The sequence below is a fragment of the Callospermophilus lateralis genome, chromosome 6, assembly GCF_048772815.1.
Source record: "Callospermophilus lateralis isolate mCalLat2 chromosome 6, mCalLat2.hap1, whole genome shotgun sequence".
In the NCBI taxonomy this organism is placed as follows: Eukaryota; Metazoa; Chordata; class Mammalia; order Rodentia; family Sciuridae; genus Callospermophilus; species Callospermophilus lateralis.
The window spans coordinates 48,073,067-48,097,958 of record NC_135310.1 but is presented as its reverse complement, the minus strand read 5'-3'; the positions used below and the strand labels follow the sequence as shown (position 1 = coordinate 48,097,958).

Sequence of the window (24,892 nt, the reverse complement as noted above, 5' to 3'; positions counted from 1 at the left end):
AGATTTGAGTGGGATCATCACTAATCTATTGGTAACCAAGTGATGATTATGACATTATTTCCTTAAACGCTTAATTGTTAAAGGGAGGAAGAAAGACAGTGACAACTAAAATGAAAGTTGAGATTAGGATAATGTTATTTTGTAATGTTTGCCTATTTTGAAATGATGGGAGCAACATGAACATGGTGTCCAAATCTTTTCACCAGTCTGACTGAGATCCCCTGTGCTCAAAGCCTTATGTTCCTATGAATGTATAACATGTTCTGAAATTATTTCAAACATCTCAAATTCAGTATTCTACTATCTATTGCAAATGAAATCTTCTTGTATTCCATGTCATCTTTCAATAAATCTAACTAGATGCCTATAATTCATCCTTCACTGACCCCTTCAAATGAAAGACCACTTCTTATACAGCTTGAGTATATATACACGTCTTCATTTCCCTGATACATAATAATCCTCTCTTAATGAGACTCCATCCTCCACCTTGTAACAGAGTGATCTTTCAAAGATGGGACTTTAAGCCACTCCCACCTGTAACCTTTGTGCCAGACAGCTGGATGCCAACCTGCTGACCACAAGGTAGAGAGACCTAAGCTCCTTAGCAAGGCCCTCCAACCTTTAGCATTCATTCATGACCCAGTCTCTACATGTCAGGGAGGACTCCTCTCCAGTAACACCTAATGACCGCTGTTCCTGAGCACACCTTCTTGTCACCTTCTGCAATAGCTTCTGCTTTACTCCTTTCTCTAGAACACCTTTCTGTGCTTTCTTTGATTAGCTAAAGCCTACTTATCTTTCACAGCTTCACCTAAACCTTTTATTCTTTATTTTACTTTATTCTAAACCCTCCCTTCACCCCAGGGGCAGCTAAGTGCCATTTTGCTGTTGTCATGCCCTTCTGCACATTATAGTCATAGAATCCCCACACTATACTGATGATGTCTATACGTAACTGTCTCTCCCTGGAATTTGTGCTCCTTAAGGTCAGGAATTATTCTTTGCTGCTTCTTGTGCATCTGGGTTCAGCATATCACTGGGCACATGATAATTGCAAAAATCCTAGTTCAATTGTACTGAGCAGTAGAATGGGGAGGGTAAAGATGCTTAGGAGAGGAGGAGAGCTCATGTGAAGAGGTTTGAGAAGAAGCGGCAGAGGATGGAACAAGGATGATATATTATGGGTTAAACTTGGAATAGAAGTGATACTTTAGCCATGTGCCTAGTAGGAAGGAGAAGTAAGATAAAGCCCAATGGAAGTGCTAAGAATGAAGGCAGTTTCAGATTAGAGACTTTATGTTCTTTATTGATAGCTGATTGTACAGAATGGGTATTTAGCTCAAATTTGGTGAAGATGACAGCAGTGAAGAAAATACATGACACATATTTGCTGGGAAAATAAATGCACATCTTAGATACAAAGACCCTTGAAACATTTTATCCCAAAATGTGACATCTTCTATTGACTCGTTTATATACTTGAAATTCTTTTCCGAGGAAAAGTTTTTGAAACCTTTGTCCCATTGTCTCTGCATGTCTGTGCAAATGGTTGTACCTGAAGATCTTTGCTTTTCTGCCACGCTGCAGAGTTTCCATGAGGACTGGGATGGGTCGTTGTGATATTGCTACTAGTGGAGTCCAGTGAAGCATGACTCATGGCAAGGTTCCCAGCACTGTGAGAAGAATAACTGTAAATCAACTCAAGAAAGGCTGATTTTGTGTTAGTCTCTTGCTTGCAAAGAATAACATAACATTTGGGGAAGAATGTACAACATAGGATCCCATAGTTGGATATTAAAATGACGATGATCTCTACAGCTGGCAAATACTTGCCAAATGTGGTAGCATAGACAGGGATGAATGTGATCCAAGCTATGAAGTAAATAAGCATGCCGAATGTTATGAATTTGGCTTCATTGTAATTCTCAGGTAATTTCCTGCCTTTGAAGGCAAATATGAAGCAAATGAAGGCCAGGATGGCAATATAACCCAGCATGGTGCCAAATGCAAGTGTGGATCCCTCCTCACATTCCAGGATAATGACTCTGGGCAAGGACACATTCTCCTCCACAGTAGGTGCTGCAAAGATGAGCCAGAGTGCACAAATGATAACCTGAATACCTGTGCAAGTGAAAATGATGGGGACAGGTTTATAGAGGCACTTCAAGAAGTTCTGCAAGTTGGGATCAAAGCTGAAAGCCAGCAAAATTTTCAGAGACTTCATCAAAATGCAGGAGATGCAGAGGGTAAAGCTCACTCCAAACAGCGTCTGTCTGGTTTTGCATGTGAAGTCTTGTGGCTCTCCGATGAAAAAGCCTGTGCTGGCAAAGTTGAGAAAATGACAAAGCAGGATCACGTAGCAGACCACTAATCCCCCAGATGATTTCACAACAGGCGTGTTCAGGTTTCTTGTAAATATTATGCCAATGGCCAAAACAAATATGATTCCCAGAAGGGAGAGGGCCACCAGCAGAAGAGCCAGGGAGTCATTCCAGTTGAGATATTCCACTTCCTTTTCCAAGCACATAGCGCTCCTAACAGGGGCCCAGTGAGTCTCGTTGTTGCATAATACGCAGTGATCCATATCTAAAAGGCAGAGGAGGTTCAGTTACACTGCAAACAATTAAACTAGGTGATTATCCACAACTGTCCATGGTGATTGTCCATAGAACCAGTCCTGACTAGAAAACCCAAACAGGTAATTGTCATATTAATTCTTTAGTAAAATAAAACACACATAGGACCCCCCCCCCACCAAAAAAAAAAAGAAAAAAAAAAAGAAAAGAAAGAGTAAAGGTGAGGCAAGGGGAAAAGGAAAAAAAAAGAGAAAGTTATCAGAGATATGAGTTTTTAGGAAATTTATATTTCAGGATAGATGCTAGCATTATATGATATTATTGGAGGCAGTTCAGGGACCTTATTAAGAATAAAGGGTTTGAAATCAGACATAGCTCAAGTCCCTTTCATCTCTCTACCACCTATAATTCCTTGAACAAGCTAACTGAATTTCCTGAGCCTATTTTAAAATCTCTCTGTATCTCTCTCTCTCTCTCAAAAAAAAAAAAAAAAAAAGACTCTGCCTATTGTGGTACCACATTCAGAGCATTTGTTGCACAAATTAGACTCCATGCTGGGCCATAACAGGTGGGAATGCTGTTATAAATAAGAATGCAGATCCTTCAAAAGCTGAGGCTTTATAGCTGATTTACCCAAAAGCCTTAGGCTTCTTCCTCAAAGTGAGATAACATGAGATTATAATCAACAACAGATGAGGAAGAATTGAAGTTTATCCCCAACCCTGGAGATTAATTAATTTGAGCCTCTCACATTGTCAGTGATGAACTTGAACAGTATTTATGTTGATTCTGACAGCAGGGCAACACGAATAATTAATAATTGATGTCAGATGGAGTCTGTGGGAATGGGCTCGCATTTGCTCTCCATTACCACAACATTAAGATGATGGGTTCCAACTGCTTCCAAAAAGCTTTCCCCCAGAGCATCCATCTGGTTACACGCCACAAAAGTAGAAAGTGCCCAGCATTTTAAACTTTCTGTTTTCTTTTCTATATTAACCTTAAAGTGTTTTTGTTTATAAACTTCCTGACCTTTCTAACCTCCTGCTCTTTAAAAATTCTATTTTATTACAAATATACTCTTTGGTTTCTTCTTAACCACAGCTACTAGAGCCTGCCCTTTATTTGTTCAGGGAAAGGTCTTGTCCATGCATGAGAGCTGTGTGTTAGAGATGAAGAGACCATGTCCTTTCGGGCTACTCTAACTCCTTGCTTTACCTCAGGCTTGTGTTTAGAAGCAACTTGCCTTGGTTATCAAAAGACAGCATCCAGATTGGACTCCTGCACCTCTTTATGAGAAATAAACGTTACTTTCTTTAAAAAAGAAAAAAAAATTCTTTCACTTGAAAAATAGCTCTGGGAGGTTGAGATAAATGTCATTTTTAAAGGCAATGACAGAACATAAATATTGTGATATTTCTATTGGCATACTCCTCCCTTGAAGGTGATTAAAAAAATGAATACATATCTGGGGACTATTCCAGCTCTGGGGTTCTTAGTTTTCATATATGACAATTAGGAATGCTGCAATTAACCAAAGGATGATTTTTTTTTAAGTAAGTTTAATGCTGCCGAAAGTGCCCGTAGTTCTTTTTAGGGCTCGTAAGGCTCTGACTTCACTCTTTCATTTTGATAGGTGCATTCTGCTCTGATCCTGTCCAATTGATAAAAATAAGGTTGGCAAACAATCAGTGATTAGCACCTTATCTCTGTTAATAGTGGGCCCTCTTGTTTCTTAGATTCAACATCTTTTCTCTTGTTAAGACTATTAAAATGTCTAGGCTATGCACAGCTATTTCTTAAAATAAGAGCCTTTGGGTTTCTATCATGTTCAATTTAGTTAATCTAATATTTATTTATTTGTACTTTCTGTGTCCCATTTACAAATCAAGCATGTCTGTATGAGGATGGGTACACAGACAAAAACTGACAGAGAACTTGCATTGTTTTAAGAGTTATTGATAATGAAGTCTGAATGAAGAAATAATATTCTCCCTTAGAAGTAAAATTATTTTTACAACTCTACTATTTATTAGTCATATGCATCTGATGATATAACAGAGCAAATACCAAGATAAAATGAAATTTCACAGGAATTTAATCTAGCAGGAACATAGGAAGCTTTTTTTTTTTTATCTTTTCAAGTGAAGAAACAAACAAAAATAGAATTCATGTAAAAAAAATCAGCTTAAGGGAAATAACTCAGATGTGTCACTGTGTGCAGTGACTGCTATTACCTGTCTGATTACTGTAGTGATTTTCAGGGCAGCTCACACATTCATAGCAGCAGGTATGTTGACTTCTTGTAGTTTTCTTCATTTCTCCAGGACTGCATTCCTTGGAGCATTTAGATAATGTTTGCTACAATCAAAATGAAAAGAAATCTCAAATATATTTTTGTAAAAGAATTAACCTTGGCTTAAAGACACATTTACTACAGAAAAATATTCATCTTTTTCATAGCATTAAGTAATTTTTTTTGCTATCTTCAGGTATTTGAACAAGCTTAAAATATATGAAATCCTTCAGATCGAGAAAGAACCAAATTTTTGTCCTATTAGTAGTTTCTGTAAGCAAATTATAGAAATTGGCTCTTTCTGACAGTTTCCAAAGAGAGAGAAACACAGTAGTGAGACAGAGGTGAGAAGTCTTTTGTGATGAGAAAGAAAGCTGAAAACCCAGACCCTGCCCCTGCAGGTGCCACAGAGACTAAAACTGACACTATGATTGGGACAGCCTTTCTAAATCTACATATATGTATCTCTCCTGGCTTTTGTTTTTATAAACTGTAAAACCAGTCCTGCAGGACCTGAAGAGAAGCAATCTAGCTTCTTCTCCCCAGTTTGATCAAACTGCATAAAATCCATTTTTCCTTTTCACATTTCTTGCTTATTTATTAGGTCAGTTGGCAGCTGAATTGGCCCAGCCATAATCCAGCAGATTCCCTGGCTTAGCTGTGGCAAACAGTCGTAGAACTGAAGCAAGAAATGATGGTCTGGAAATTTCCAGTCTCATGTTGAATAATTAGCTCTACTATACAAGAAAATAGTAAATTATTAGACTTTGATACTCTTTAGAAAATATTCTTATCATACTGTCCAAGGGTTATATATCCAGTCTCACTCTAAAAATGAAATAAAACAAGAAAAAATAAACCCAAACAATAGAATATTTTATGCTTAAAACTATTATGTGTTAGTTAAAAAGACAAGCTAAAGTAAATAAAGAGTATTTAAATCATACTGATAATTTAGGTTATAATTCTGCATGTTGCAACATGAATCATAAGCAGCATTCTAGTCTTATGGAATTCTTTACTTCTGATCCAATCATTCTTTGCATTTCAGATTATGACAGAATTTTCCAACCAAAATCCTTTTCTCATGGCACATCTTGTGACATACATATGTGTCATCATTTAACTTTTCCCTTGGGAAGTCAAGCAGAATGGTTAACTGAGGTTTTCTCAAGATTCTCTAAAGGGTTATTGCTGAGTCTGAAACACCATCAGAATATTAAGCCAACTAGTCTTTTCTCTGGAAGGTGAATAAAATCTGGGACTGAGAGAAAAGTTGGCAAGATACAGTAGCCCTGTGTCTACCAGCACTGGCTTTCTTTTTCTCAATGAAATTATTCCAGGAGAGTTTTCATCAGTAAATAGATGTGCCTTGAAGATTTCCCAGGGCAAACTTTTTAATCTGAGCTGTCCACTCTCCTGGAGGATGCTCAGAGGAAACAAAGGAATTTAACTATTAGATAAGGCCAGGCGTCATTGTGGGGATAAAAGTGCCGTCTCCCTCCCTAGCAACATAGTCCTTTCTCTCCCTCCACATCAAGAGACAGCAAAGACATTGCAAAGTCTAATAGGATAGCTCTGGGATAACAGTAGATTTAGATTGTCTGATAATTTGAACTATGAATTTTGGTGAAATATCAGAAATTTTGATTCACCATCTAGCCTGGAAATTGACAAGTAGATCTTGAAACTGGACCAAATGATCTAAGGTATTGTTGGTTGTTGCTATGTCCTTGAGATATGGATGGGTGTCTTCATCAGCAAGGAAGGTGTGTCCCCCTTCTCACAGTGGTCAGACCTTCAATTTAGTCACTAAAAGCCTCTCCCAGTTTCCTGCATTCTACTACTTCCCCCTTAACTTGTATCTTGCTTATAGAATCTGGAAATAAGTCTTGGTAACAATCAAAATCAGTGCTTCTTGCAAAAATTGTTAGAGAATCCTCTTTATTCAATAAGAAAGTGAGTTATAATGTTTTTGAGGATTCTGTATGAGTTCTAGTGTTTAGCAGAGGTCTGGGTTCATGATGTAGCTGCAAGAATGACGGCCGTGATAATGAAGATGACATTTGAACAGTAAAACAAGGATTATATTTCTGACTTCTAAGGAAAAAGTATTTTGCGTTATTGAAACTTCTGGTAGTAGCAATTTGATTAAGGGAAAAAATTTACAGCATTATTCAACTAATTCTTTCATCTACTAAAGCTTTGTTAAGTGCCTATTTTATGTCAGGAATTGTTTTAATTGTTGGAGCCACAGTATGGAACGAGACAGAAATCCCTTCTCTTATAGACTTTTGGTCCTAGTCAACAAGGACAATAAACAAAATTTAAAAAATAAGCAAAATGTACTGAATATCACTGAATGAGACAGTGATAAGCGCTAAGGAGAAAAGGGACGAGAGGATAGCCAGAAGCAGGAGGTTGGCATTGCGATTTCTTTTGTGGTACTGGGAATCAAACTGAGGATATGTACATTTTGGGTGTGTGTTCTACTACTGAGCTATATCCCCAGCTCAGATGGTGCAATTTTAAATAGGGTGTCCAGGAAAGGCCTTAATGAGAAGGTGACTTTTCAGAAAAGAGAAAGGAAGTGAAATAGTTAACCACATGGATGTCAGAGAAAATTATCCGAGGCAAAGGAAATAGCAAGTACAAAGCCCTTGTACTAGGAGAAGGAAACAGGGCAGGAGTTCTGTGGAACTGTACAAGGGGTCCAGACCAAGGGGAGGGTAACAGGAGATGAGGTTAGGGAGGACTTGGGGCAGGGTCATGTAATATTTTTAAAGAGACCAGCTTTTACCTTCAGAGAAATGCAATTCCATGAAAGTGTTCTAAGCAAAGTACTGTGTGTGTGTGTGTGTGTGTGTGTGTGTGTGTGTGTTTCTGGGAATGAAACTCAGGACCTGTGCTGACTGGGCAAGTGCACTACTGCTGGGCCATATCCCCAAACCCGAAGCATTATCATTTACAGAATCACCATGTTTTAAAAACAGACTGAAGCAGTCAGAGTGAAGACAGACAGCAGTGAGAAACTTTGCTATAAAAACCTGGGTGAGAAATGGTTGTAGCTTAGAGTAAGGTAGCAGCAGCAACAGAATTAGGAGTCAAATGTGGTTAGATTTGTTCTGAACATTAAACTTTCTGAAAATTAGACACATTCTGAAAATTAAACTTTCATTGGATATGGAGTGTGTCAGAAAGAGAGTTGACCAAGAGCCCAGAAACTTAATAAAAGAGAGTTGCCATTTACTGAGATGAGGTAGATTTGGAAAATAATATTAAGAGTTCTGTTTTAGAGATATTAAAGCTAAAGTGAACAATAAAGATCCAGTTAAAGGTGTCAATTAGGCAGTTGGGCATTTATTTGGGACAAAAGTCAGAAAACTAAAATCTAGGAGTCATCAGCCTTCAATATAATGTCATTATTTTTGGCCACAAGCTAGTCAGATCACTAAGGAAAAGTATTAACAGAGAAGAGTAATTCTAAGCCCTGGTCATTCTAGTGTTGAGTAGGAAGGATGGGGAACAAGCAAAGGAGACTAAGAAGTAGTGAGCCAGCTAGACAGAAACCATTTTGATGGATCAGAGATAGTTAAGCAAAAGAATGGGAGGAGAGAAATTTGGCCAGTGAATATATTAATCACTTCAAGGAATTTTGATGAAAGAGAAATCCAGGAATGGGTAGTGTGTAGAGGAGAACATGGGGGAATCTATGGAGTTTGTTTCTTCTTTTAATATGGGAGAAAACATAATGGCATATTTATATCATCATGGAAATAATCCTAAGGAAAGAATAATTGAGGATGCAGGAGACAATATAAAATTACCAGAGCTAGATGTGGCAATAAGTGAAGGGGATGGGGCCTAGATATGAAGTGAAGAGTTGGCTTCAGCTAGGAGCCCTAGGTGCTACCATAATGCCAGGTAGAAGATGGGTATATGGGCACAGATGAGCTGCAGGGGAATATGGAACACTTTTCCAATAGGCTCGGTTTTTTTGATAGAATAGAAAGAAGGAATAATTGAAAATGAAATGAAAAGGGTCTATTGATGTCAGAGGAAAGAAGAAAAAACAAAATAGCTATCCAGCAAGGCAGGTGAGTTAACCAACGAGGCCGCAGTGTAAATGCTGTCAGCGGTAAGGCAGGAGGTTGGATATCATGAATTTAAATTGAAGACCTGTGAACAAACATGTCTTTTTTCCTTCTCTTTCTGCTTTCATTGTTTGTGCCAAGCTCAGCCACATTGGATCAACTCTGATTAGGCAGAATAGTTGGATTTATTTTTTTTTTTAAATTGCATTTTGATCTAATCAGTATGATAAGACAGAGGGGTAAGGAGATTGAGAGTGTGTACAAGAAAGCATTACACTAGATGACCTCAGAATTTAAGGGGGGAATGAGGGGACAATGAACATATAGGAGGATCGTGAGAGGTCCTGGTGGGATCAAGGACTTTTCAGGTTGAGGTATCAATAGATTGGAATGTTATAAAGCAGTCTAAAGTAAAATACCTTAAGATTCCTGAATTCATTTTTTGCTTCCTGGTTTGGAATGATGAAGACATCATTCTGTAGGTCATATTCTGCCATCTTGGCAATGGTCATGTGGCCATTGATCTCTTTCCAGAGCACAACATCATATCCAATATTCAAGTCCCCATGAGCATCAAAATGAAAAGAATTCCCTCCATCAGTGAATGTCACATTTTTCAGCACATCAAGTAGCTGTAAAAAATAAAAATGGAAACAAATGCTGAACATGAACATTGTAAGTAGACCCATTATCCCAATTATACACTGCATCATAAGGAGTATCACTTAAAAATGAGAAAAAAAAAAAGAAGATTCCATATCACTGAGAAGGACATTCTTAACCATTTGGCAATAATTTAAGAATGAATTCCACTTGGTTACTGGTCTCATTCCTGCCAAAGTGTTGCTATGTGGATTTGAAAAAACAAGTTAGTTTCTATGGTGGTAGCTACTGCAGCCTATAAAGTTGAAATCTGAGAATTTCAGAACGGATCATCTGGAGGGGATGCATGGCCTCTAATTCTGGTTCTACTCCCCATTAGTGGCGAGATCTTGACAGTTGCAATTACTTTCTGACTTATCATTTTTAATTATTCTTAAGTTTGTGTCTAGTGTACAAATGACCTCTAAATTATATTTTAAATTTTTAATTTATAAAATGATTTTTTAACCAGAGAGGAAAGAAACATTACTTGCCTTGCTATCCAATTTGTATAGTGAAAACTGATATGTGACAGAACTGAAAAAAATGTTTTGCTGACAGAGTAGCCACACTGAGCTCATGCTACAGGGGAAGAACACTGGAGTTGAATGTAGAAGAATAGGTTAGGATTCTGGCTCCATCACTAACTTGCTAGATAAGCACAGCTAAGTAAATGCCCTCTCTGAACATATTCATTATGGTCCATTCATGTTGGATTGGAAATCTATGGAATGAGGCAGAAATTATTCTATCTGAATAGAACTATTCTATTCTATTCACTTTGGATATTTTTTAATATTTCTTTTTTTTTTTTTTGGTTAATGGAATATAAGAAAATCAAGTTAGATTTCAAGGTAAATGTATTAGCTATGATAGTCATGTCCACTTGAGCAAAATACCTGTGTATTGATTTTATTATGTGTCCCTACAGATTTACTACTTCTTTTGGTGAATGTAAATTTATTTCTTTAAATAAGCAGGATATCAGATATAACATGGTAGAACTAACCAAAAATATTTTTATTTGAGAATTTCTTGGAAAAAAAATGAAAGAGACAAAATGAAGGAATAAGTAAGGATTTGCTTTCAAAGTTTTCATGTCTACCTTTATACTGGTTTTAATTCTGTTCTTTCCTTAAACAATATGCACAAATAAGTCCTGGTAATTCAGTTCTTTAGGGAGCATATCCTCTTCCAGTCTCATGTTTGAACTATAATTTCCATCTGTTTTTTTCCCTGTATTTAATTAGGCTTTCCAGGGTAAAGTTCTGACATATGTATGTTCTGTAAATAATGATAACATTGTGTAATGTAAATATAAACTTGCACAATTTTATGCTTGTTCTTACAGGAAAGAGGATAAAGGCAAATAAAACAGTACACTCATTTCTCATTAAATATGATAGAACATTTGCTTTGGATCAAGATGAATTTTGAACATTAACAGTCCAGTTATTAAACTATTAAATGTTTTTTCTATCATTTATTAATTTATATTTTTATGGAAACTCTGAACTTCACAGTGAACTGACATTACAGAATTCAAAGATTGGGAATGGCATTTTAATTATTATATAACTCACCTCTGTATGGTAATGTCCTGCTTTTAAGAACATAAGGCCAGTAAGCCACACTGACTAAGGTGTTATGGTTGATCCTGTGTCCATTTCCCTGTCTGCCCCGATATATGCTTCATCTTCATAATTAAGCTTTTTGTGGGAAGAGGTATCTATGCAACCAAATTAAGAAAAGCAGAGGAAGTAGACTTACATCTTTGTCTTGTGCTCGAATTGTGTCTTTTATTATTATTATTATTATTTTATTTAATTTTGGTGAAGTTTTCTGTGACATAATAGAAAGAACGCTGAACTAAGCCATGATAATTTCACTGCTGTTAATGATCATGGGACAGAACTTTATTCTGGAAGTTCCCTTCACCTTTATACTGCTCTAAGACTTGGTCTCCAGTAACAGGTCCTTTCACCACTTCTTTAAGATGGAGATTAAAGAATGAGTCCTGTAGACTTCCCCTAATATTATAAAGATTAGATATGATAGATATCAGTACTTAGAACCATAAGACTTAAATTGTTAGTTGTTACTATCCTTACCACTGCAAAATTACTCTCACGTCTCTCCTAACCTCAAGACTCATATGCGACCATCATGGCTACACTTGTATATCTCATAAGTTCTTCAAATTCAATGTCTTCAAAATGAAATGCTTAATATTCTTCTCCCCACCAGACCTCCACTTTCCTCCATTCCCATTTCAGCAAATGGCATCAGTTGCCCAAATTGGGAATCATTTGCAATGTCTTTGCTGCTCTCTGTCATCTTTTACATTCAGTGTATCTCCAAATGCTCTTCAACTATCTTTTTAAATATCCATGTATATATGTCTCCATCCTATTGTCACACCTGTAGAACAAGGCATTCTTATGCTTGGATTATCAAATTGGTTCTTTCCTTCTTCCAATCTTGTGTTCCTTTAATCAATTCACACAGCAGTTGGGATGCCTTTTCTACAATTGGAAAATAGATCATATCACCCTCCTGCATAAAAATACCTTTAATGGGCACCTTTTTGCTCTCTATAGTCCAAAACATTAAACATAGTTTGCAAACTTTCTACTTGAAGGATGGTCAGTAGTATCAACATCCCCTGAGAGATTGTTAGAAATGCAGGCTTTTGGGTCCCTTTATAGAACTACTGAATTAACATCTGTATAATATGATTTCCGGGTAATTCAACTGCACTTTAAAATCCAAGAAATCCTGATTGACAGGGTTCATTAATGTGCCCTTAATGAACCCTTCCAGTCTCATGCCGTGCTTTCTCTCCTGTATGGGACTCTGCTGAAGTGTTTCTTTCCAACCTGTCCATTGCATTCACCGTAGATGTCATATTTGAGAATGTTCTCTGAATGCTTATACTGGACTAACTGGTTCAATGATATGTCTCTCTGCCATCTCATGTTTATATGAACTGTTGTAATGCATTAGTCTGCATTGTGAGGTAAGCACTCTACCAACTGAGCCATACCCCTAGTCCCCCATTAATCTGCATTGTAATCGGCTCTATAATGATTTGATTTTATCCCACACTAGATAGATTAAGGAGGAAATTCTGTATTGTTCTCCAGGATCTATATCCTCAGCACTCAACAGAATGCCCAGAACGCTGAGACAACCAACAAATATTTGCTAACTAAACATGACTATTAGACATTCTGTCACTCCACGTATACCACTTACTACTTTATATACAATCAGAAGTAAAAGAAAACCAAATCATTAGTCATAACAAGGAAATGGTATCCTCTCATACATGAGAAGAGCATTAAAAATATCTTGAAATCCCACCATTATGTATAACTGTATTGCTCAGAAAAGACATTTAAAAAATCTATTGAAGTAAAACAAATATGACTTTGCTGTCCTTGATTACTGCTACAGATATCTCCAAATATAGAGCCAAAGTAAATACCACCCTCAAACGGTAAGAAAAACTAACCTCTTAAAATTATCTGAATCTAAAATGTCCTTTAAATATTAGTGAATTTTGCTAAGATAAAGTAATCCTTAGGGATTTATCCTTGATTAGGGATCTTAAATGTTGATGATCTTTTGAATTTGCTATCTATGAAGATTTCTTCATAAAACAACAATTGTTTATGTCATTTGTCCTACTGAATCTGGCATTGACCAGATGCGGCTCACTCACATCATGATCAAAGGAGCAAGTCACCCTCTAATTCTCCTTTTAAATATGCTTCTGTTTGTTTCTAGATTAACAGGTTTTGTGGGGGGGATCAAGAATGACCCCAGACTGCTAGTGTTTAAATAAAACATTTTAGAAGATTTGAATTATACTTTCTGAAGTTTTTATTCAAAATGTTGAAGATATAGTCCTGATTTAAAATACTTTCCCAGATTTTCCCCAACTATTTAGCAGAACTTGGAGCTTATTTTTGTGAGTGATTAAATTACAAGTGACAGATCTACCAGTGTAGCTCAGTGGTAGAGCACATGGTTGGACCTGGGCTTAATTCCCAACACCAAAAGAAAAATAAGTAAAAATAATTAAAATAAAAATAACCTTTTCTGGATATGCATTTATATGATCAAAAAAAATTATTCTCTTTTACTTTCTTTTCTCTTACAAATCTAAAATACCGGTATTTTGTGATACTCTGCCTCAAGACATATAGACATGGCTCTAAGTACCCATTATTGAGAGACTTGTTTCTAACGAGCAAAACTTATCATCATTAACAGAAGCAATTTACTTTTAAGTGCTTTGTTCATGGACATTTAAGAAAACTGGAGGTATTTGGATTCTAAACCACCATCAACACAGTGAAAAACAAAGAGTATGAAATCAGAAGACCCATATCGGAGTTACATTTATGGTACTGCCTAGCTTAATTTCCTTACCATAATATTTCCATAATATAGGTGGAGCATCTCTGATCTGAAAATCTGGAATTCAGAGTACTACAAAATACAAAATTTTTGAGCACCAACATGATAACACAAATAAAAAAAAAATCCACACCTGACCATGAAGTCATAATGCAGGTGCACATAAAATTACCTTCAGGAAATGTATATAAAGCATATTTAAAAATAAAAGAATTTCACATTTAGACTTGGAGCCAATCCCCAAGATATCTCATTATGCATATGAAAAAATTTCAAAATCTCAAATACTCCCAAATCTGAAGCCCTTGTGGTACCAAGAAATTCAGGTAAGGTGTATGCCACTGTATTTAGCAATAATGAAAAGGATCATTAAATTTGTCTGTCCTAATTCTTGTTTTTCAGAATATTAAAAGAGATAATTTATAGGAGGCATTGAAAAATCCTTAAGCTCAAGCACTATCAATAAAATCTTTCTGGAAAATATAAAAAACAAAACTTTGGTGGGTCAGTAGCAGGTGATAGTAAAACATCATTCTATCCTCTCTAAGAATGAAAAACCAACATAGCAATGCAGGTTTTTCAAACACTGGTGGTTTCTACATATAAAAGGAGTAAGACTAAGAGCAGTTGATATAAATCTTTGCAACATGAGGTAAGGAAATAAATGATAGCAGGGGTATTTTCTTGAATGTGTGAGTTAGTACCTCCCATGGTTGAAAGGCGTTGGGGTTCTGACAGTCTCGAGCTTGGCACAGATCTCGAATGGCATAGCCAAGGGCAAACACAGCAAGCTGAATACTGTGTATGAGTCCTGGCTCAGTATAATGCCAGAGGAAGTCATTTCTCTTGAAGAAGTTCCTTTTTACATCTTCCTTAGCCTTGTAGGTTAAAGCCCCCTGAGAACGGTTGGAAATGCATTGACTCAAATCACTGTCTTTGACATGCTCACAGTCAGAAAAAAGGATTGCATATTCACGCAGGGGTTTGTTATTGTCATTAGGATACGTGTGCAGGGTTTGAAGAAAGGCATGGAAAGAGGATATATTCCCTCTTCTAAAAGTAAACCCCACAACTTTGCCAATCTTTTTAACATTAGGAATAGTGATAATCTTGGTGGCAGTTGACCAATTATCACTAGCAATCCAGATCTTATGTATATTCCTTTCAATGGCTTTATTGAAGAGATTGAAAACATGGAATCTCCTCAGAAATACCACAATGACATTAACCTGGGCCTCAGCAATGATTTTCTCTAATGTCTGATTGATCCTGACTTCGATGGTATTATCAGAGAGGAAGGCTGGGAAAACCTCTTTGAAGGCTATGCACACATTATTTGCTGCAACCTGAATTGCAAAAGTGTCGAGAGCCAATCTTCCATAGTCATCATCTGTGGTTATGATGCCAATCCAGTTCCATCCAGATTTCTGAATCAGGTGGGCCATTGCTTTAGTTTGATAGAAGTCACTTGGTACAGTCCGTAAAAATGAAGGAAAGCGAATTTTGTCACTTAGGATTTCTGCAGTTGATTCATAACTCACCTGGAAATGGACAGAATCTTTTAGTTATACTGTCAATGAAATCCAGGTGGCTGTTCATAGGGGTGTTTTTTACTTTGATTTTTGTAAGTTTCCATAGCCTTTCCCTAAATTCTCTGGTCTTTTCTATCTTGTCCTTTCAATGAATTCCTGCTCTATGAGTAGCTTAAATCATGACACTTAGCACCGAAGAATGGGTTAGTGTCACTGCTCTCTAATAATTTCATATTGTACGTAGCATAATCCCTTCAAGACTTCAGGTTCTAAGATTTACATCTACATCACTATATCTGTCTATATCTATATCTTTTTCCAGGGCCAACACCAAGTTATTTAAAAAGCTTAGAGGTAAATTCAGGTAAAATGTAGTCATTCAAAGAAGCAAAATGCATTTCGGGATGTCAATACACACAAAATTCTATTTAATCCACAACTTTTTTCTTTCTTTTTTTTTAAACTATTATTTGAGGTAAAATCATCCGTGAGATAAACATCTAGTCCAGGGCAAGCAAACTTTTCTGTAAAGGGGTAGGAATAAAATGTTTTGAGTTTTTTGTCAGCACAGTATCTCAGTCTTATATTCTTTGCTGTAATTTTTTGTTACAACCTTTTAAAGACTGTAAAAACCATTCTCAGATTGACAGCCACATTTGATATGTAAGCTGTGGCTCTCTGACCTCTGATTAGGTCAAATAAGTGTCAGAATTTTGGGAGTCCTATCTGATGTGGGCAAAGTTTGCTTGATGATTTTATTTGCTTTGGTGATTTTATTTTAGGGGGAATTATTACCTTCTATAGCTGGAACAGCACCAGGGCACTTACCTTACTGCTTAACAGCAGCATGTGGTATGATAGTAAGAAAATACAGGCTTTAATAAAATATCAGAATCTTGGCTTCAATAAACTTAGGAAAATTACTAGACATTTCTTTACTTGTAAAATTATAAGATTCTTTCTTCTCCTCCTCCTCCTTCTCCTCCTCCTCCTCCTCTTCCTCCTCCTCCTTCTTTTTTTACTTGTATATGGATTCAGTGCTTTACTTTATTTTTATGTGGTGCTGAGGATCAAACCCAGTGCCTCACTCCTGCTAGGCAAGCGCTCTACCACTGAGCTACAACTCCAGCTCCAAATTACAGGTTTCTTGTTAAATTTAAACAGAATCAATCACTATCAGTGGGCTCCCTTTTCTTTTGTGCTGTTTATCATGGAATTCACATTTTTTTTCTGCACCAAGTTTTTTTTCCCCCTTAGTTGTATACAAAGTATATTCACATCAATTTGTGTCTTCATACATGTACGTTGGATAATGATGACCATCACATTCCACCATCATTTCAAACCCCATATCCCCCCTTTCCCTCCCTCCCCTCTGCCCTATCTAGAGTTCCTCTATTCCTCCCATTCTCCCCCTCCCTACCCCACTATGAATCAGCCTCCTTAAATCAGAGAAAACATTCAGAATTTTTTTTGGGGGGGTGTTGGCTAACTTCACTTCGCATTATCTCCTCCAGCTCCATCCATTTACCTGCAAATGCCATGATTTTATTCTCTTTTGTTGCTGAGTAATATAGAATTCACATTTTTACTTTTGCCAATAGTTTTTAAAGTAGTCTATTTGTCACCTATGCAGCATTGTACATTATAGGAATTTTGGGCCAAAACCTGTATCTTATATGTTTGTAGATGATTCTTTGTGTTTTGTCATTTTGCATTTAAATTTATTATTGCCAATTTCACTAAGGTATGATATAATGGATCTCTTCATGAGTGTATGTATTATTTATTGTGAATTCAGAAAGTTATATATTTTGAATTATTATGCACAATCATTATAATACACACACACATATACATATATATTTTATCTGCTCATTTCTATCAAATTATCACTTCTTGGTAATCTGACCGTAAGCCTTTTTCTTTCTAACTTTTGGCTTCTAATGTTCTCTGAACTTAGAAAGCACTAACCTTTCCAAGGCGTTCCAAAGAACACAAAGAGAGTTCCAAAGTGTTGCAATATGAAGATAAGCGGGCTCAAAATGAAAGCCAAGGGGACTTGATTGACCTTGAGTAATGTGCAAGAGTTGATAATCTGTTTTGGTCTTCCCAAGACCTTTTTGCTTACTTCATATTATTGGCTTGCATTCCAGGGAGATAATTAGGCTACTGACTCTACTCAGGGTCTTTCCATCATATTCAGAACAAGATGCAAATCATATGAAGATGCTACACGACCAGCCCTGCCCTTCTCTACAAATGCATCCCTTCCTATTCTTTCTGCTTAACTACTCTAGGCACAGCGACCTTTTTGCTGTTCTTCTACTTTTGTACTTGGTACTTTCTCAACTAGATACTCTCTTCCCCTCCTCCAAATTCCTTTCTCATTTAAATTTGAATATTTAAATATCGCTTCCTCTAGAAGTCTTCCATTACCCCCATAGCTCCTTACTCGGCACCCAATAATAGATACTATTAGGGAAGCAGGGCAGTAGAATCCCTCAGAGGTATGTGTCTTATCCAGATCAAGCTAAAATTGTCAAAAATTGACCTGACTGATGTAAAAACAGCTCCCTAAGTAGTTTTCCCTGTTTATCCTAATTCTTTCATAATAACAAACATGATCCAAACTAGTGAATAGAAGTAGAACAAAATGTACCTGTGGAATGAGCTGTAGGTTCAACATTCTGGAGACTGCCATGGTTATTTCTGAGTAGCCAGCACCTATGACAGCCTTAACCCTTGGCATGTAGTTCGAATAGTCACACTGAAACTCCACAGTTTCTCTAGAGCAGTTGAACTTAGAAAGAAACCTCAGTGTGGCTGCCATTGCCGCTGTAACTTCGGTACAAGTGTCATAGATTTCATACCCCAGTTTGACTCCAGATAATAGTGTTGAATTGTTGATCATCTCAATGCTGTGTATCATGGCAAGCGTTTGAAGAAAAGCTGATACTTCAAAGCTGTTGAGAAACAAGTACTTTTGAAATCAAAACAGTTCTACTGGTATGATGAGATCCTTCCCCCCCCCATCTTTGTCTATAACAGACAATTTTTGGATAAGCGAAGCTTACCTCTTGAAGGGTCTAACTTTTATGTTAATACAACTTTTAATGGAAACCTTTAAAAAGAACAATGTTGGAAACCAGAGTTTCTTAAATAGAATATATGATATAGGATTTAATGATTTCTTGATGAATAGAGTTAAATATTCTGCAGTATAAAGTGTCTTACTTTTGTTGCTTTTTGTAGCTAAGTATAAATATTTTATTGCTGTCAAAATAGTTGCTTGTTAGTCTAAACACCCAGTTTTGGGGTTTCAAATACTGATCAGTTATAGTTGGAAATTAGATGAATAAGACTCTTTAAGAATTGTACTTAAGCCCTTATATCCCTTCATTCTATATAAAGGATACCTATAAAACTTTATAGGACACTTACAAAATTGCTGGATCTGTTTTTATAGGTGTTCTATATATAGGACGATAGGTTATAATGGTTAATCAGGCACTGGACAAAAGCCTAACTGCCCCTTCTAGACAAAGTGCCCTGATTAAGTTCAGAGAGAGATATTTCCACACCCTGACAGCATATACAATGTATTTCACAATTTGTGATTATTCTAGAACCCTGAATTGTTTAGAAGTGATTTCATCCACTCATACTTCATCTACAAAATATTACAGGTAGTATCTAGTACATAATAAAATTTCACTGGGTGTTTTTTTTAATGAAAAAAGAGATGTTATTGTTTAAAGTTTTGATATTCTAAAGTTTCCCTATTATTATAAGTTATAATAAGTTAAACATTTTAGACCTTACTGTTTGTCATTGTGGACTATCTAAACATGAGGTTTAGAAAATCAGCATTATAATTTTTATTTAGAAAAAGAAACAAGGAAGAGAGAAAAATTAATAAAAGATTGTGTGATAATTAAATTGCATAATATTTTCAGAGTTCCCTACATGAGTTGAACCTCTTTGATATTTTGCCTTGGTATCCCTAGTGCCTAGAACAGAACCTAGGTAATGTACATACACTTAATAAGTAGCGGTTCAATGTTTAAGGAGAACTGGTACTCTTAATGAATGACAATATGATAGAAGATTTTTAATTCAGGGATTTTTCTTTCCCCCAGATCAAATGACTCTTTAGTGTTCTCCATTAATTGTCATCCTCCAATTGTGAGCCTCTGACTGTAGTCATTCTTTGGTTGCCAATGAACAGCTCTAGAAATCTTCATGAATTATTTTGTGCCATTCCCTGGGATTCCTGATTGTCATTTGTGATGACAATAACAGAGTACCCAAATTTCTGGAGAGAATGTTGGGAAGGAATCTTCGAGTGACATGGGATCACATTTATCTGAAAGCATCCTTTAAGGGCTTGGTCAGTACTTACAAATAAAAAAAAAAAAAGTAGAAAAAAAAAGAGGAGATCAAACTTACATCAAAACAGAATCAGAATTTTATAGTTAACTGAGAATTTTATAGTTAAAGAAATGATGGTTTCTTTAACTATTTTGGTTGTCATAACAATCCTAACTGGTGTTACCTGGCCCTCAGAGGTTACCAGGCTCTTATTTTTACAGCTGAGAGAATAGAAACAGGAAGTCAGAAAGAGTTTAAGTGATTTGCCTAAATTCACAAAATTATTTTATACTAAAACTGAAATTAGAACTCAACTATCCTGGTCTCCTTAAAGAAAATGCACCTGGAGCATCCTCCACTAAGCTTTGCTTTTACACCTTGTACTGTATTGAATGTCATTTCAGTAACTAAGCTTCACGATGTAACCTGCTCATCAAGAAAAAAGTGACAACTTAAGGAGGGTCATAATTTATCATGGAAGAATTAGATTATTTCAAGAATTAAATGAATACAGTGCTGATAAAAATGTTAGCGTGAGAAAAATGTAAACATAGTCTATTTTAAATAAAACATTAAATAGTACTAAACAGAATATAAGCTGCGGGTGATAGGAATACAAATGTGCTGTGTTCACTTGTGGTGAAGTAGAGACTACAGTGTCTTTTCAAGGACCTCAGGCATTATTTTTTAAAAGCACAATCCAAGAAATGCATCAATGCAAAGCATTTCTTGCCTCTGCACTGGGAGATTGTTTGATTACATGCAGAGGGCCACTAAACCTTTCTTTCGAGCCAATATTGCAAGACTAACCACTTGCAATTTGAAAACATATATAGGAGTTCGAATGATACTAAAATAATTCAGATGTTAATGTAAGTAAAGAGATGACATGATCTGGTCTCCTGGCATGATCTTGAAACCTGTGCTTTTTTGAAGATTTACTCACCCAACACACTTCTGAATTTGTGGTCGTCTGGGCTGGTCTTCTGAGGACAACATTTTTTCATGAATGGCGAACAAACCTCCAATCATGATATGTCCTGGAGAAGTGACAGCCACAAAGTCATCAGGAGTTTGACAAGGTTGGGAAGTAGCAAGAATAGCCGTGAAGCAGGTAATTAGTATCATTAATAATGCCATGATGCTATCTCATTTGCTCAGTTTGTGAGAGTTTTTAGGAATCATTAAGCTTACAGAGTGCCAACAGCTTGGTTCCCATGTCACTAATAAACACCTTGCAAGGTATAAGACACTATCAAGGCCAGAAGCACTCAATACCCAGGTACCTGATGATAGTAAAAACAGTTCTTGCACCAATAAGAACATATTGGACTCTAACTGTCTCCAATGTTGGAGACACATAATAGCAGACATGTGATAGCTAGGTAAAAGCTGATACAATCATAAACAAAGGTTTCTCTGTAATGTTTTTTTTTTCTGCATTGATATGTCAAGGGATATGAGTCATATTGGCATTTCTTTTCAGGCAAGATAAGAATCTTCTGGAAGAAGCATTTTGGGAAAGTTTTCCCACTTAAAAAATGGACAGCTCTGCACTTCCAAACCATCATAGTCAAAGCACAAAGGACTCAGTTTATCAGCTGTTTAGGAAAAAAAATACCCTGCTTTTATTCTTTTTCTCTATTTAAAATAATGAAATTAAACTGAATTTAGGTTTTTATCACTTCTTGTTTACATGTGTTCGAGATAAATAGCTTTTGGGGTGATGGGCAGAACTAAAAACAAGGTGAACCTTGTCTGATAGTGTTTTGCTTTGAACAAGAAAGATCTGTCATTGACATTTTCAACATTGTACAATTTTATTTTTATAAATTTGTGACTAATTTCAAGCTACAGGTTCTGAATGCTTAGGAATCTGAACCAAAATGATTTGATGGATATCTTTTGGAATTTAACAGAGAATAGATAAACCTTGGTAATTTAGGTACTATTGAGAAAAATGTTTAAAGTTCTTTAATTTATTCTTCAAAATCAATCTTTTAAAAATATTTGCTTAAAAGAAATATCTCCTGGGAAAGCAATACAGCTAATTTACTTGATCGGTAGCAGAGACATTTAAATGAATTTAAAAAAATAAAAAAGCACTGTGGCCATTATGACATATTTTGTTATCCAAATTAGCCTTAGGTTCCACAGATGTTCCAAATGAGGAGTGAGAAGTCCTGTGCCATCACATAGCAGCCAGTGTTTCCTGAATCTTACGAATTTTACAAATAGCAGGATTTCTTAAGAGGATGCAAACTAAGTAACTTCACTTTTCCAGAAATATGCATGAGACTGAAGTTTCTTCAGATGTTTATTCATCTCAATCTTATTATTTTACTCATTTTTTTTTTTTTTTTTGGTTGGGCCGGGGGTTTCGGGGGAACCAGGGATTGAACTCAGGAGCACTCGGCCACTGAGCCACATGCCCAGCCCTATTTTGTATTTTACTTAAAGACAGGGTCTTACTGAGTTGCTTAGCGCCCTGCTTTTGCTGAAGCTGGCTTTGAACTCCTGATCCTGCTGCCTCAGGCTTCAGAGCCACTGGATGATTAGAGTGTTCCACTTTGCCTGGCTATTTTACTCATCTTGATCTTATTATTTTACTCATATTAATCATCTTATTTGTTTATTCATGTATGTATATATGTTTGCATCTCTGCATACAATTGGGAGGACTTAGGTTTTCGTGAATTGAGTTATTTTGCTCAAATAATCAAAGATATCAAAAAATTACAAGTTCAAAGACGATTTTGCTAAAGTGTACTGAAATGCAAAACATTCATATAATTATCCAGCAATAGTATAGAATAGGTATTAAGCAACTCAAAATGATCATGGCCATATGTTGTTCAGTTCTGACATTTATTTGACAAATCAGTGATAAAAAGTTATAACAATGATTTCTCTTAAGTTTTAATATTTTTAGGGTTTTTGTAATCTGGCCAAACATGAAGATGAAGCACATTTTCTTATTTTAATAAATATAATTTAAGTTTGAAGATTTATTTCTGTAAAGGACCCTTACAGAGTAAGGTAAATTAACTATATTGCTTTCCCAGGAGATATTTCTCTGAAGTTAGGAAAACAGAAGCTTTCAAAAGTCCTTCACCCAGTAAAATGCAACTTTATATGGCAGAGAGGGCTCGATCTTTGGAAGCTGACAAGATCTGGGTAGCTCTGCTCACCATGGAGCTATGTGACAGGGAATGAGTTACGCAACCTCTCTGAACAATGGTTTTCTCATCCATGATAGTTAAGACGTTCTATCTAATGGATCTGTTGACCCATATGTAACTTGAGTTAATCAATGGCTAAAGTTCCTAGACTCAATAATTAGCTCCTAAATTCCCTTCCCTCAGTCAAATTGGAAGTTATTAATTCCTAAATTTGAAGTGCTTTCCACAGCTGGCTAAATCATTGTTCAGAGATTTTTCTCAAACATCTTAAATGTATGCCTAGTAGATATGATGATTTTTTATAACAGTACCACTACCTGGTTTGTCTCCCTAGAATGAAATCCATTATTGAGTTAAGCTTGAAGATATAAAATGTATATTAATTACTTCAGAATTTCATTGGATACATTATTGTACCTGCTGTAGTTTCTATTGTTATCAAAGTTTAATTCTGGGACAGAATTTTCAGTCATAAGTTTTTTGTTTGTTTGTTTGTTTGTTTTTTATGGTCCTGGGGATTGAAACCAGGGCCTTGTGCATGCAAGGCAAGCACTCTACCAACTGAGCTATATACCCAGCCTCTCAGCCATCTACAGATTCTAAATTATATTTTCTTTTATTTAAAAACATTTATAAATGACAACCATTATTTCTAAAGATTATGATTTTTCCTTTAAACTACTGTTTTTGAAGGCTAAATCCTCTTAATGAAAATTTGAGATATGAATACCGGTGAAACTAGCTTGATTGTTCCTTTGATCTTTTCTTTGTAATGATCTTTATGTGAAGAGATAACTGATTAATATTACTTAAATAGTTTAGAAGTGATAGCACTACTCAAGTTATTTTCATAAAGAAATCATTGCCCAGGGGCTGCGGGTATAGCTCAGTTGGTAGAGTGCTTGCCTCATATGCACAAGGCCCTGGGTTCAATCCCCAGCACCACCAAAAAAAAAGAAAAAAGAAAGAAATCATTGCCCAGCTTGGACAAGTATAGCAGGGAAGAATCATCTATGATTAAGGATACTTAATTCTGAGTCTGTAGACTTCATCCTTGATGATAAGACCACCACGGTGAAGGTGGGCTCAGGCTGGAAATGGCTTTCTGGGATCAGAGGTTTTGAATATAGCATCAGCACTCCAGACAGCTTTCAAGCAAGTGAAGTTTGACCCTTGTCTCCTTTGAGCTCTTCAGTTTTCCCTCTGGCCATGGTAGCTTCCCACTCACTTTCCATATCCCCACACTTTCATTTCATTCTTCATTGAACTTCATACAAATGATGACACCATACATGGTTTTCAGTGCTATTTGCAATTGAAATAGGCTTTAAAAATCTTTTCAAGATTAGAGAAATAAATTTAAAACATTTGAATTTTAGTTATCCGGGAAGGTGTAGGAGGGATGGTATGACAAGACTCATGGGGACTCTTTGGAGGTCCTGACAGGTGGCTGCCTCCTCTGCCCACACACTCCTCTGCCAGCCCGATGGAACAGGTCAGAGTGCCTGTGCAGAATGAAGGAAGTAGCCAACAACAACACGAAGGCAGGTGCCAAGATCTACAGTGTGTGTGGGTGGGTGGGGGAAGTGATACAGGAATAAACAGAGCTCAAGAATGAGTTCTGACCTATTGTTCCTCACTGCTAATCTCCTTCATTCCTTCTGCCCACCTCCCACTCCCAATAGCATAGATGAAAATATATTTAGCCCAAACAAGCAGGTATTCAAAACACAATGCCACAACTGCATTTTATTTGATCAACATT

General features: G+C 36.3%; 1 protein-coding gene and 1 non-coding gene across 4 annotated transcripts; one reads left to right on the top strand and one right to left on the bottom strand.

Annotated features, from left to right (window-relative positions):
* Window positions 1–1,474: 1,474 nt before the first annotated feature.
* Gprc6a (G protein-coupled receptor class C group 6 member A) lies at window positions 1,475–21,085 on the bottom strand. 3 transcript variants are annotated; one of them, XM_076859802.2, is made up of 6 exons: window positions 20,892–21,085; window positions 18,234–18,537; window positions 14,744–15,580; window positions 9,389–9,601; window positions 4,817–4,940; window positions 1,475–2,589 (listed from the first exon to the last, which is right to left on the bottom strand). In XM_076859802.2, the coding sequence occupies exons 1-6, from the start codon at window positions 21,083–21,085 to the stop codon at window positions 1,475–1,477; spliced, it is 2,787 nt and encodes a 928-aa protein (XP_076715917.2). The 3 variants fall into 3 exon arrangements, with proteins under 3 accessions (XP_076715917.2, XP_076715919.1, XP_076715918.2); XM_076859804.2 differs by having other exon boundaries at window positions 15,269–15,580; XM_076859803.2 differs by lacking the exon at window positions 9,389–9,601.
* A 2,919-nt stretch (window positions 21,086–24,004) lies between these two features.
* Trnam-cau (transfer RNA methionine (anticodon CAU)) lies at window positions 24,005–24,075 on the top strand. Its single transcript has one exon. It is a non-coding gene; the product is annotated as a tRNA-Met (tRNA).
* The last annotated feature ends 817 nt before the right edge of the window (window positions 24,076–24,892 follow it).

What these genes read in the sequence shown, in the direction of transcription:
- Gprc6a (XM_076859802.2), bottom strand. Translation starts at nt 21,085, where the DNA reads ATGGCATTATTAATGATACTAATTACCTGCTTCACGGCTATTCTTGCT. An exon ending in ACGCCTTTCAACCATGGGAG is followed by an intron (nt 9,602 to 14,743) that starts GTACTAACTCAC and finishes TATTTTTTACAG; the next exon opens with CTACTTGATGTGCTGAAAAA. An exon ending in TCACTACAGTAATCAGACAG is followed by an intron (nt 2,590 to 4,816) that starts GTAATAGCAGTC and finishes TCTGCCTTTTAG; the next exon opens with ATATGGATCACTGCGTATTA.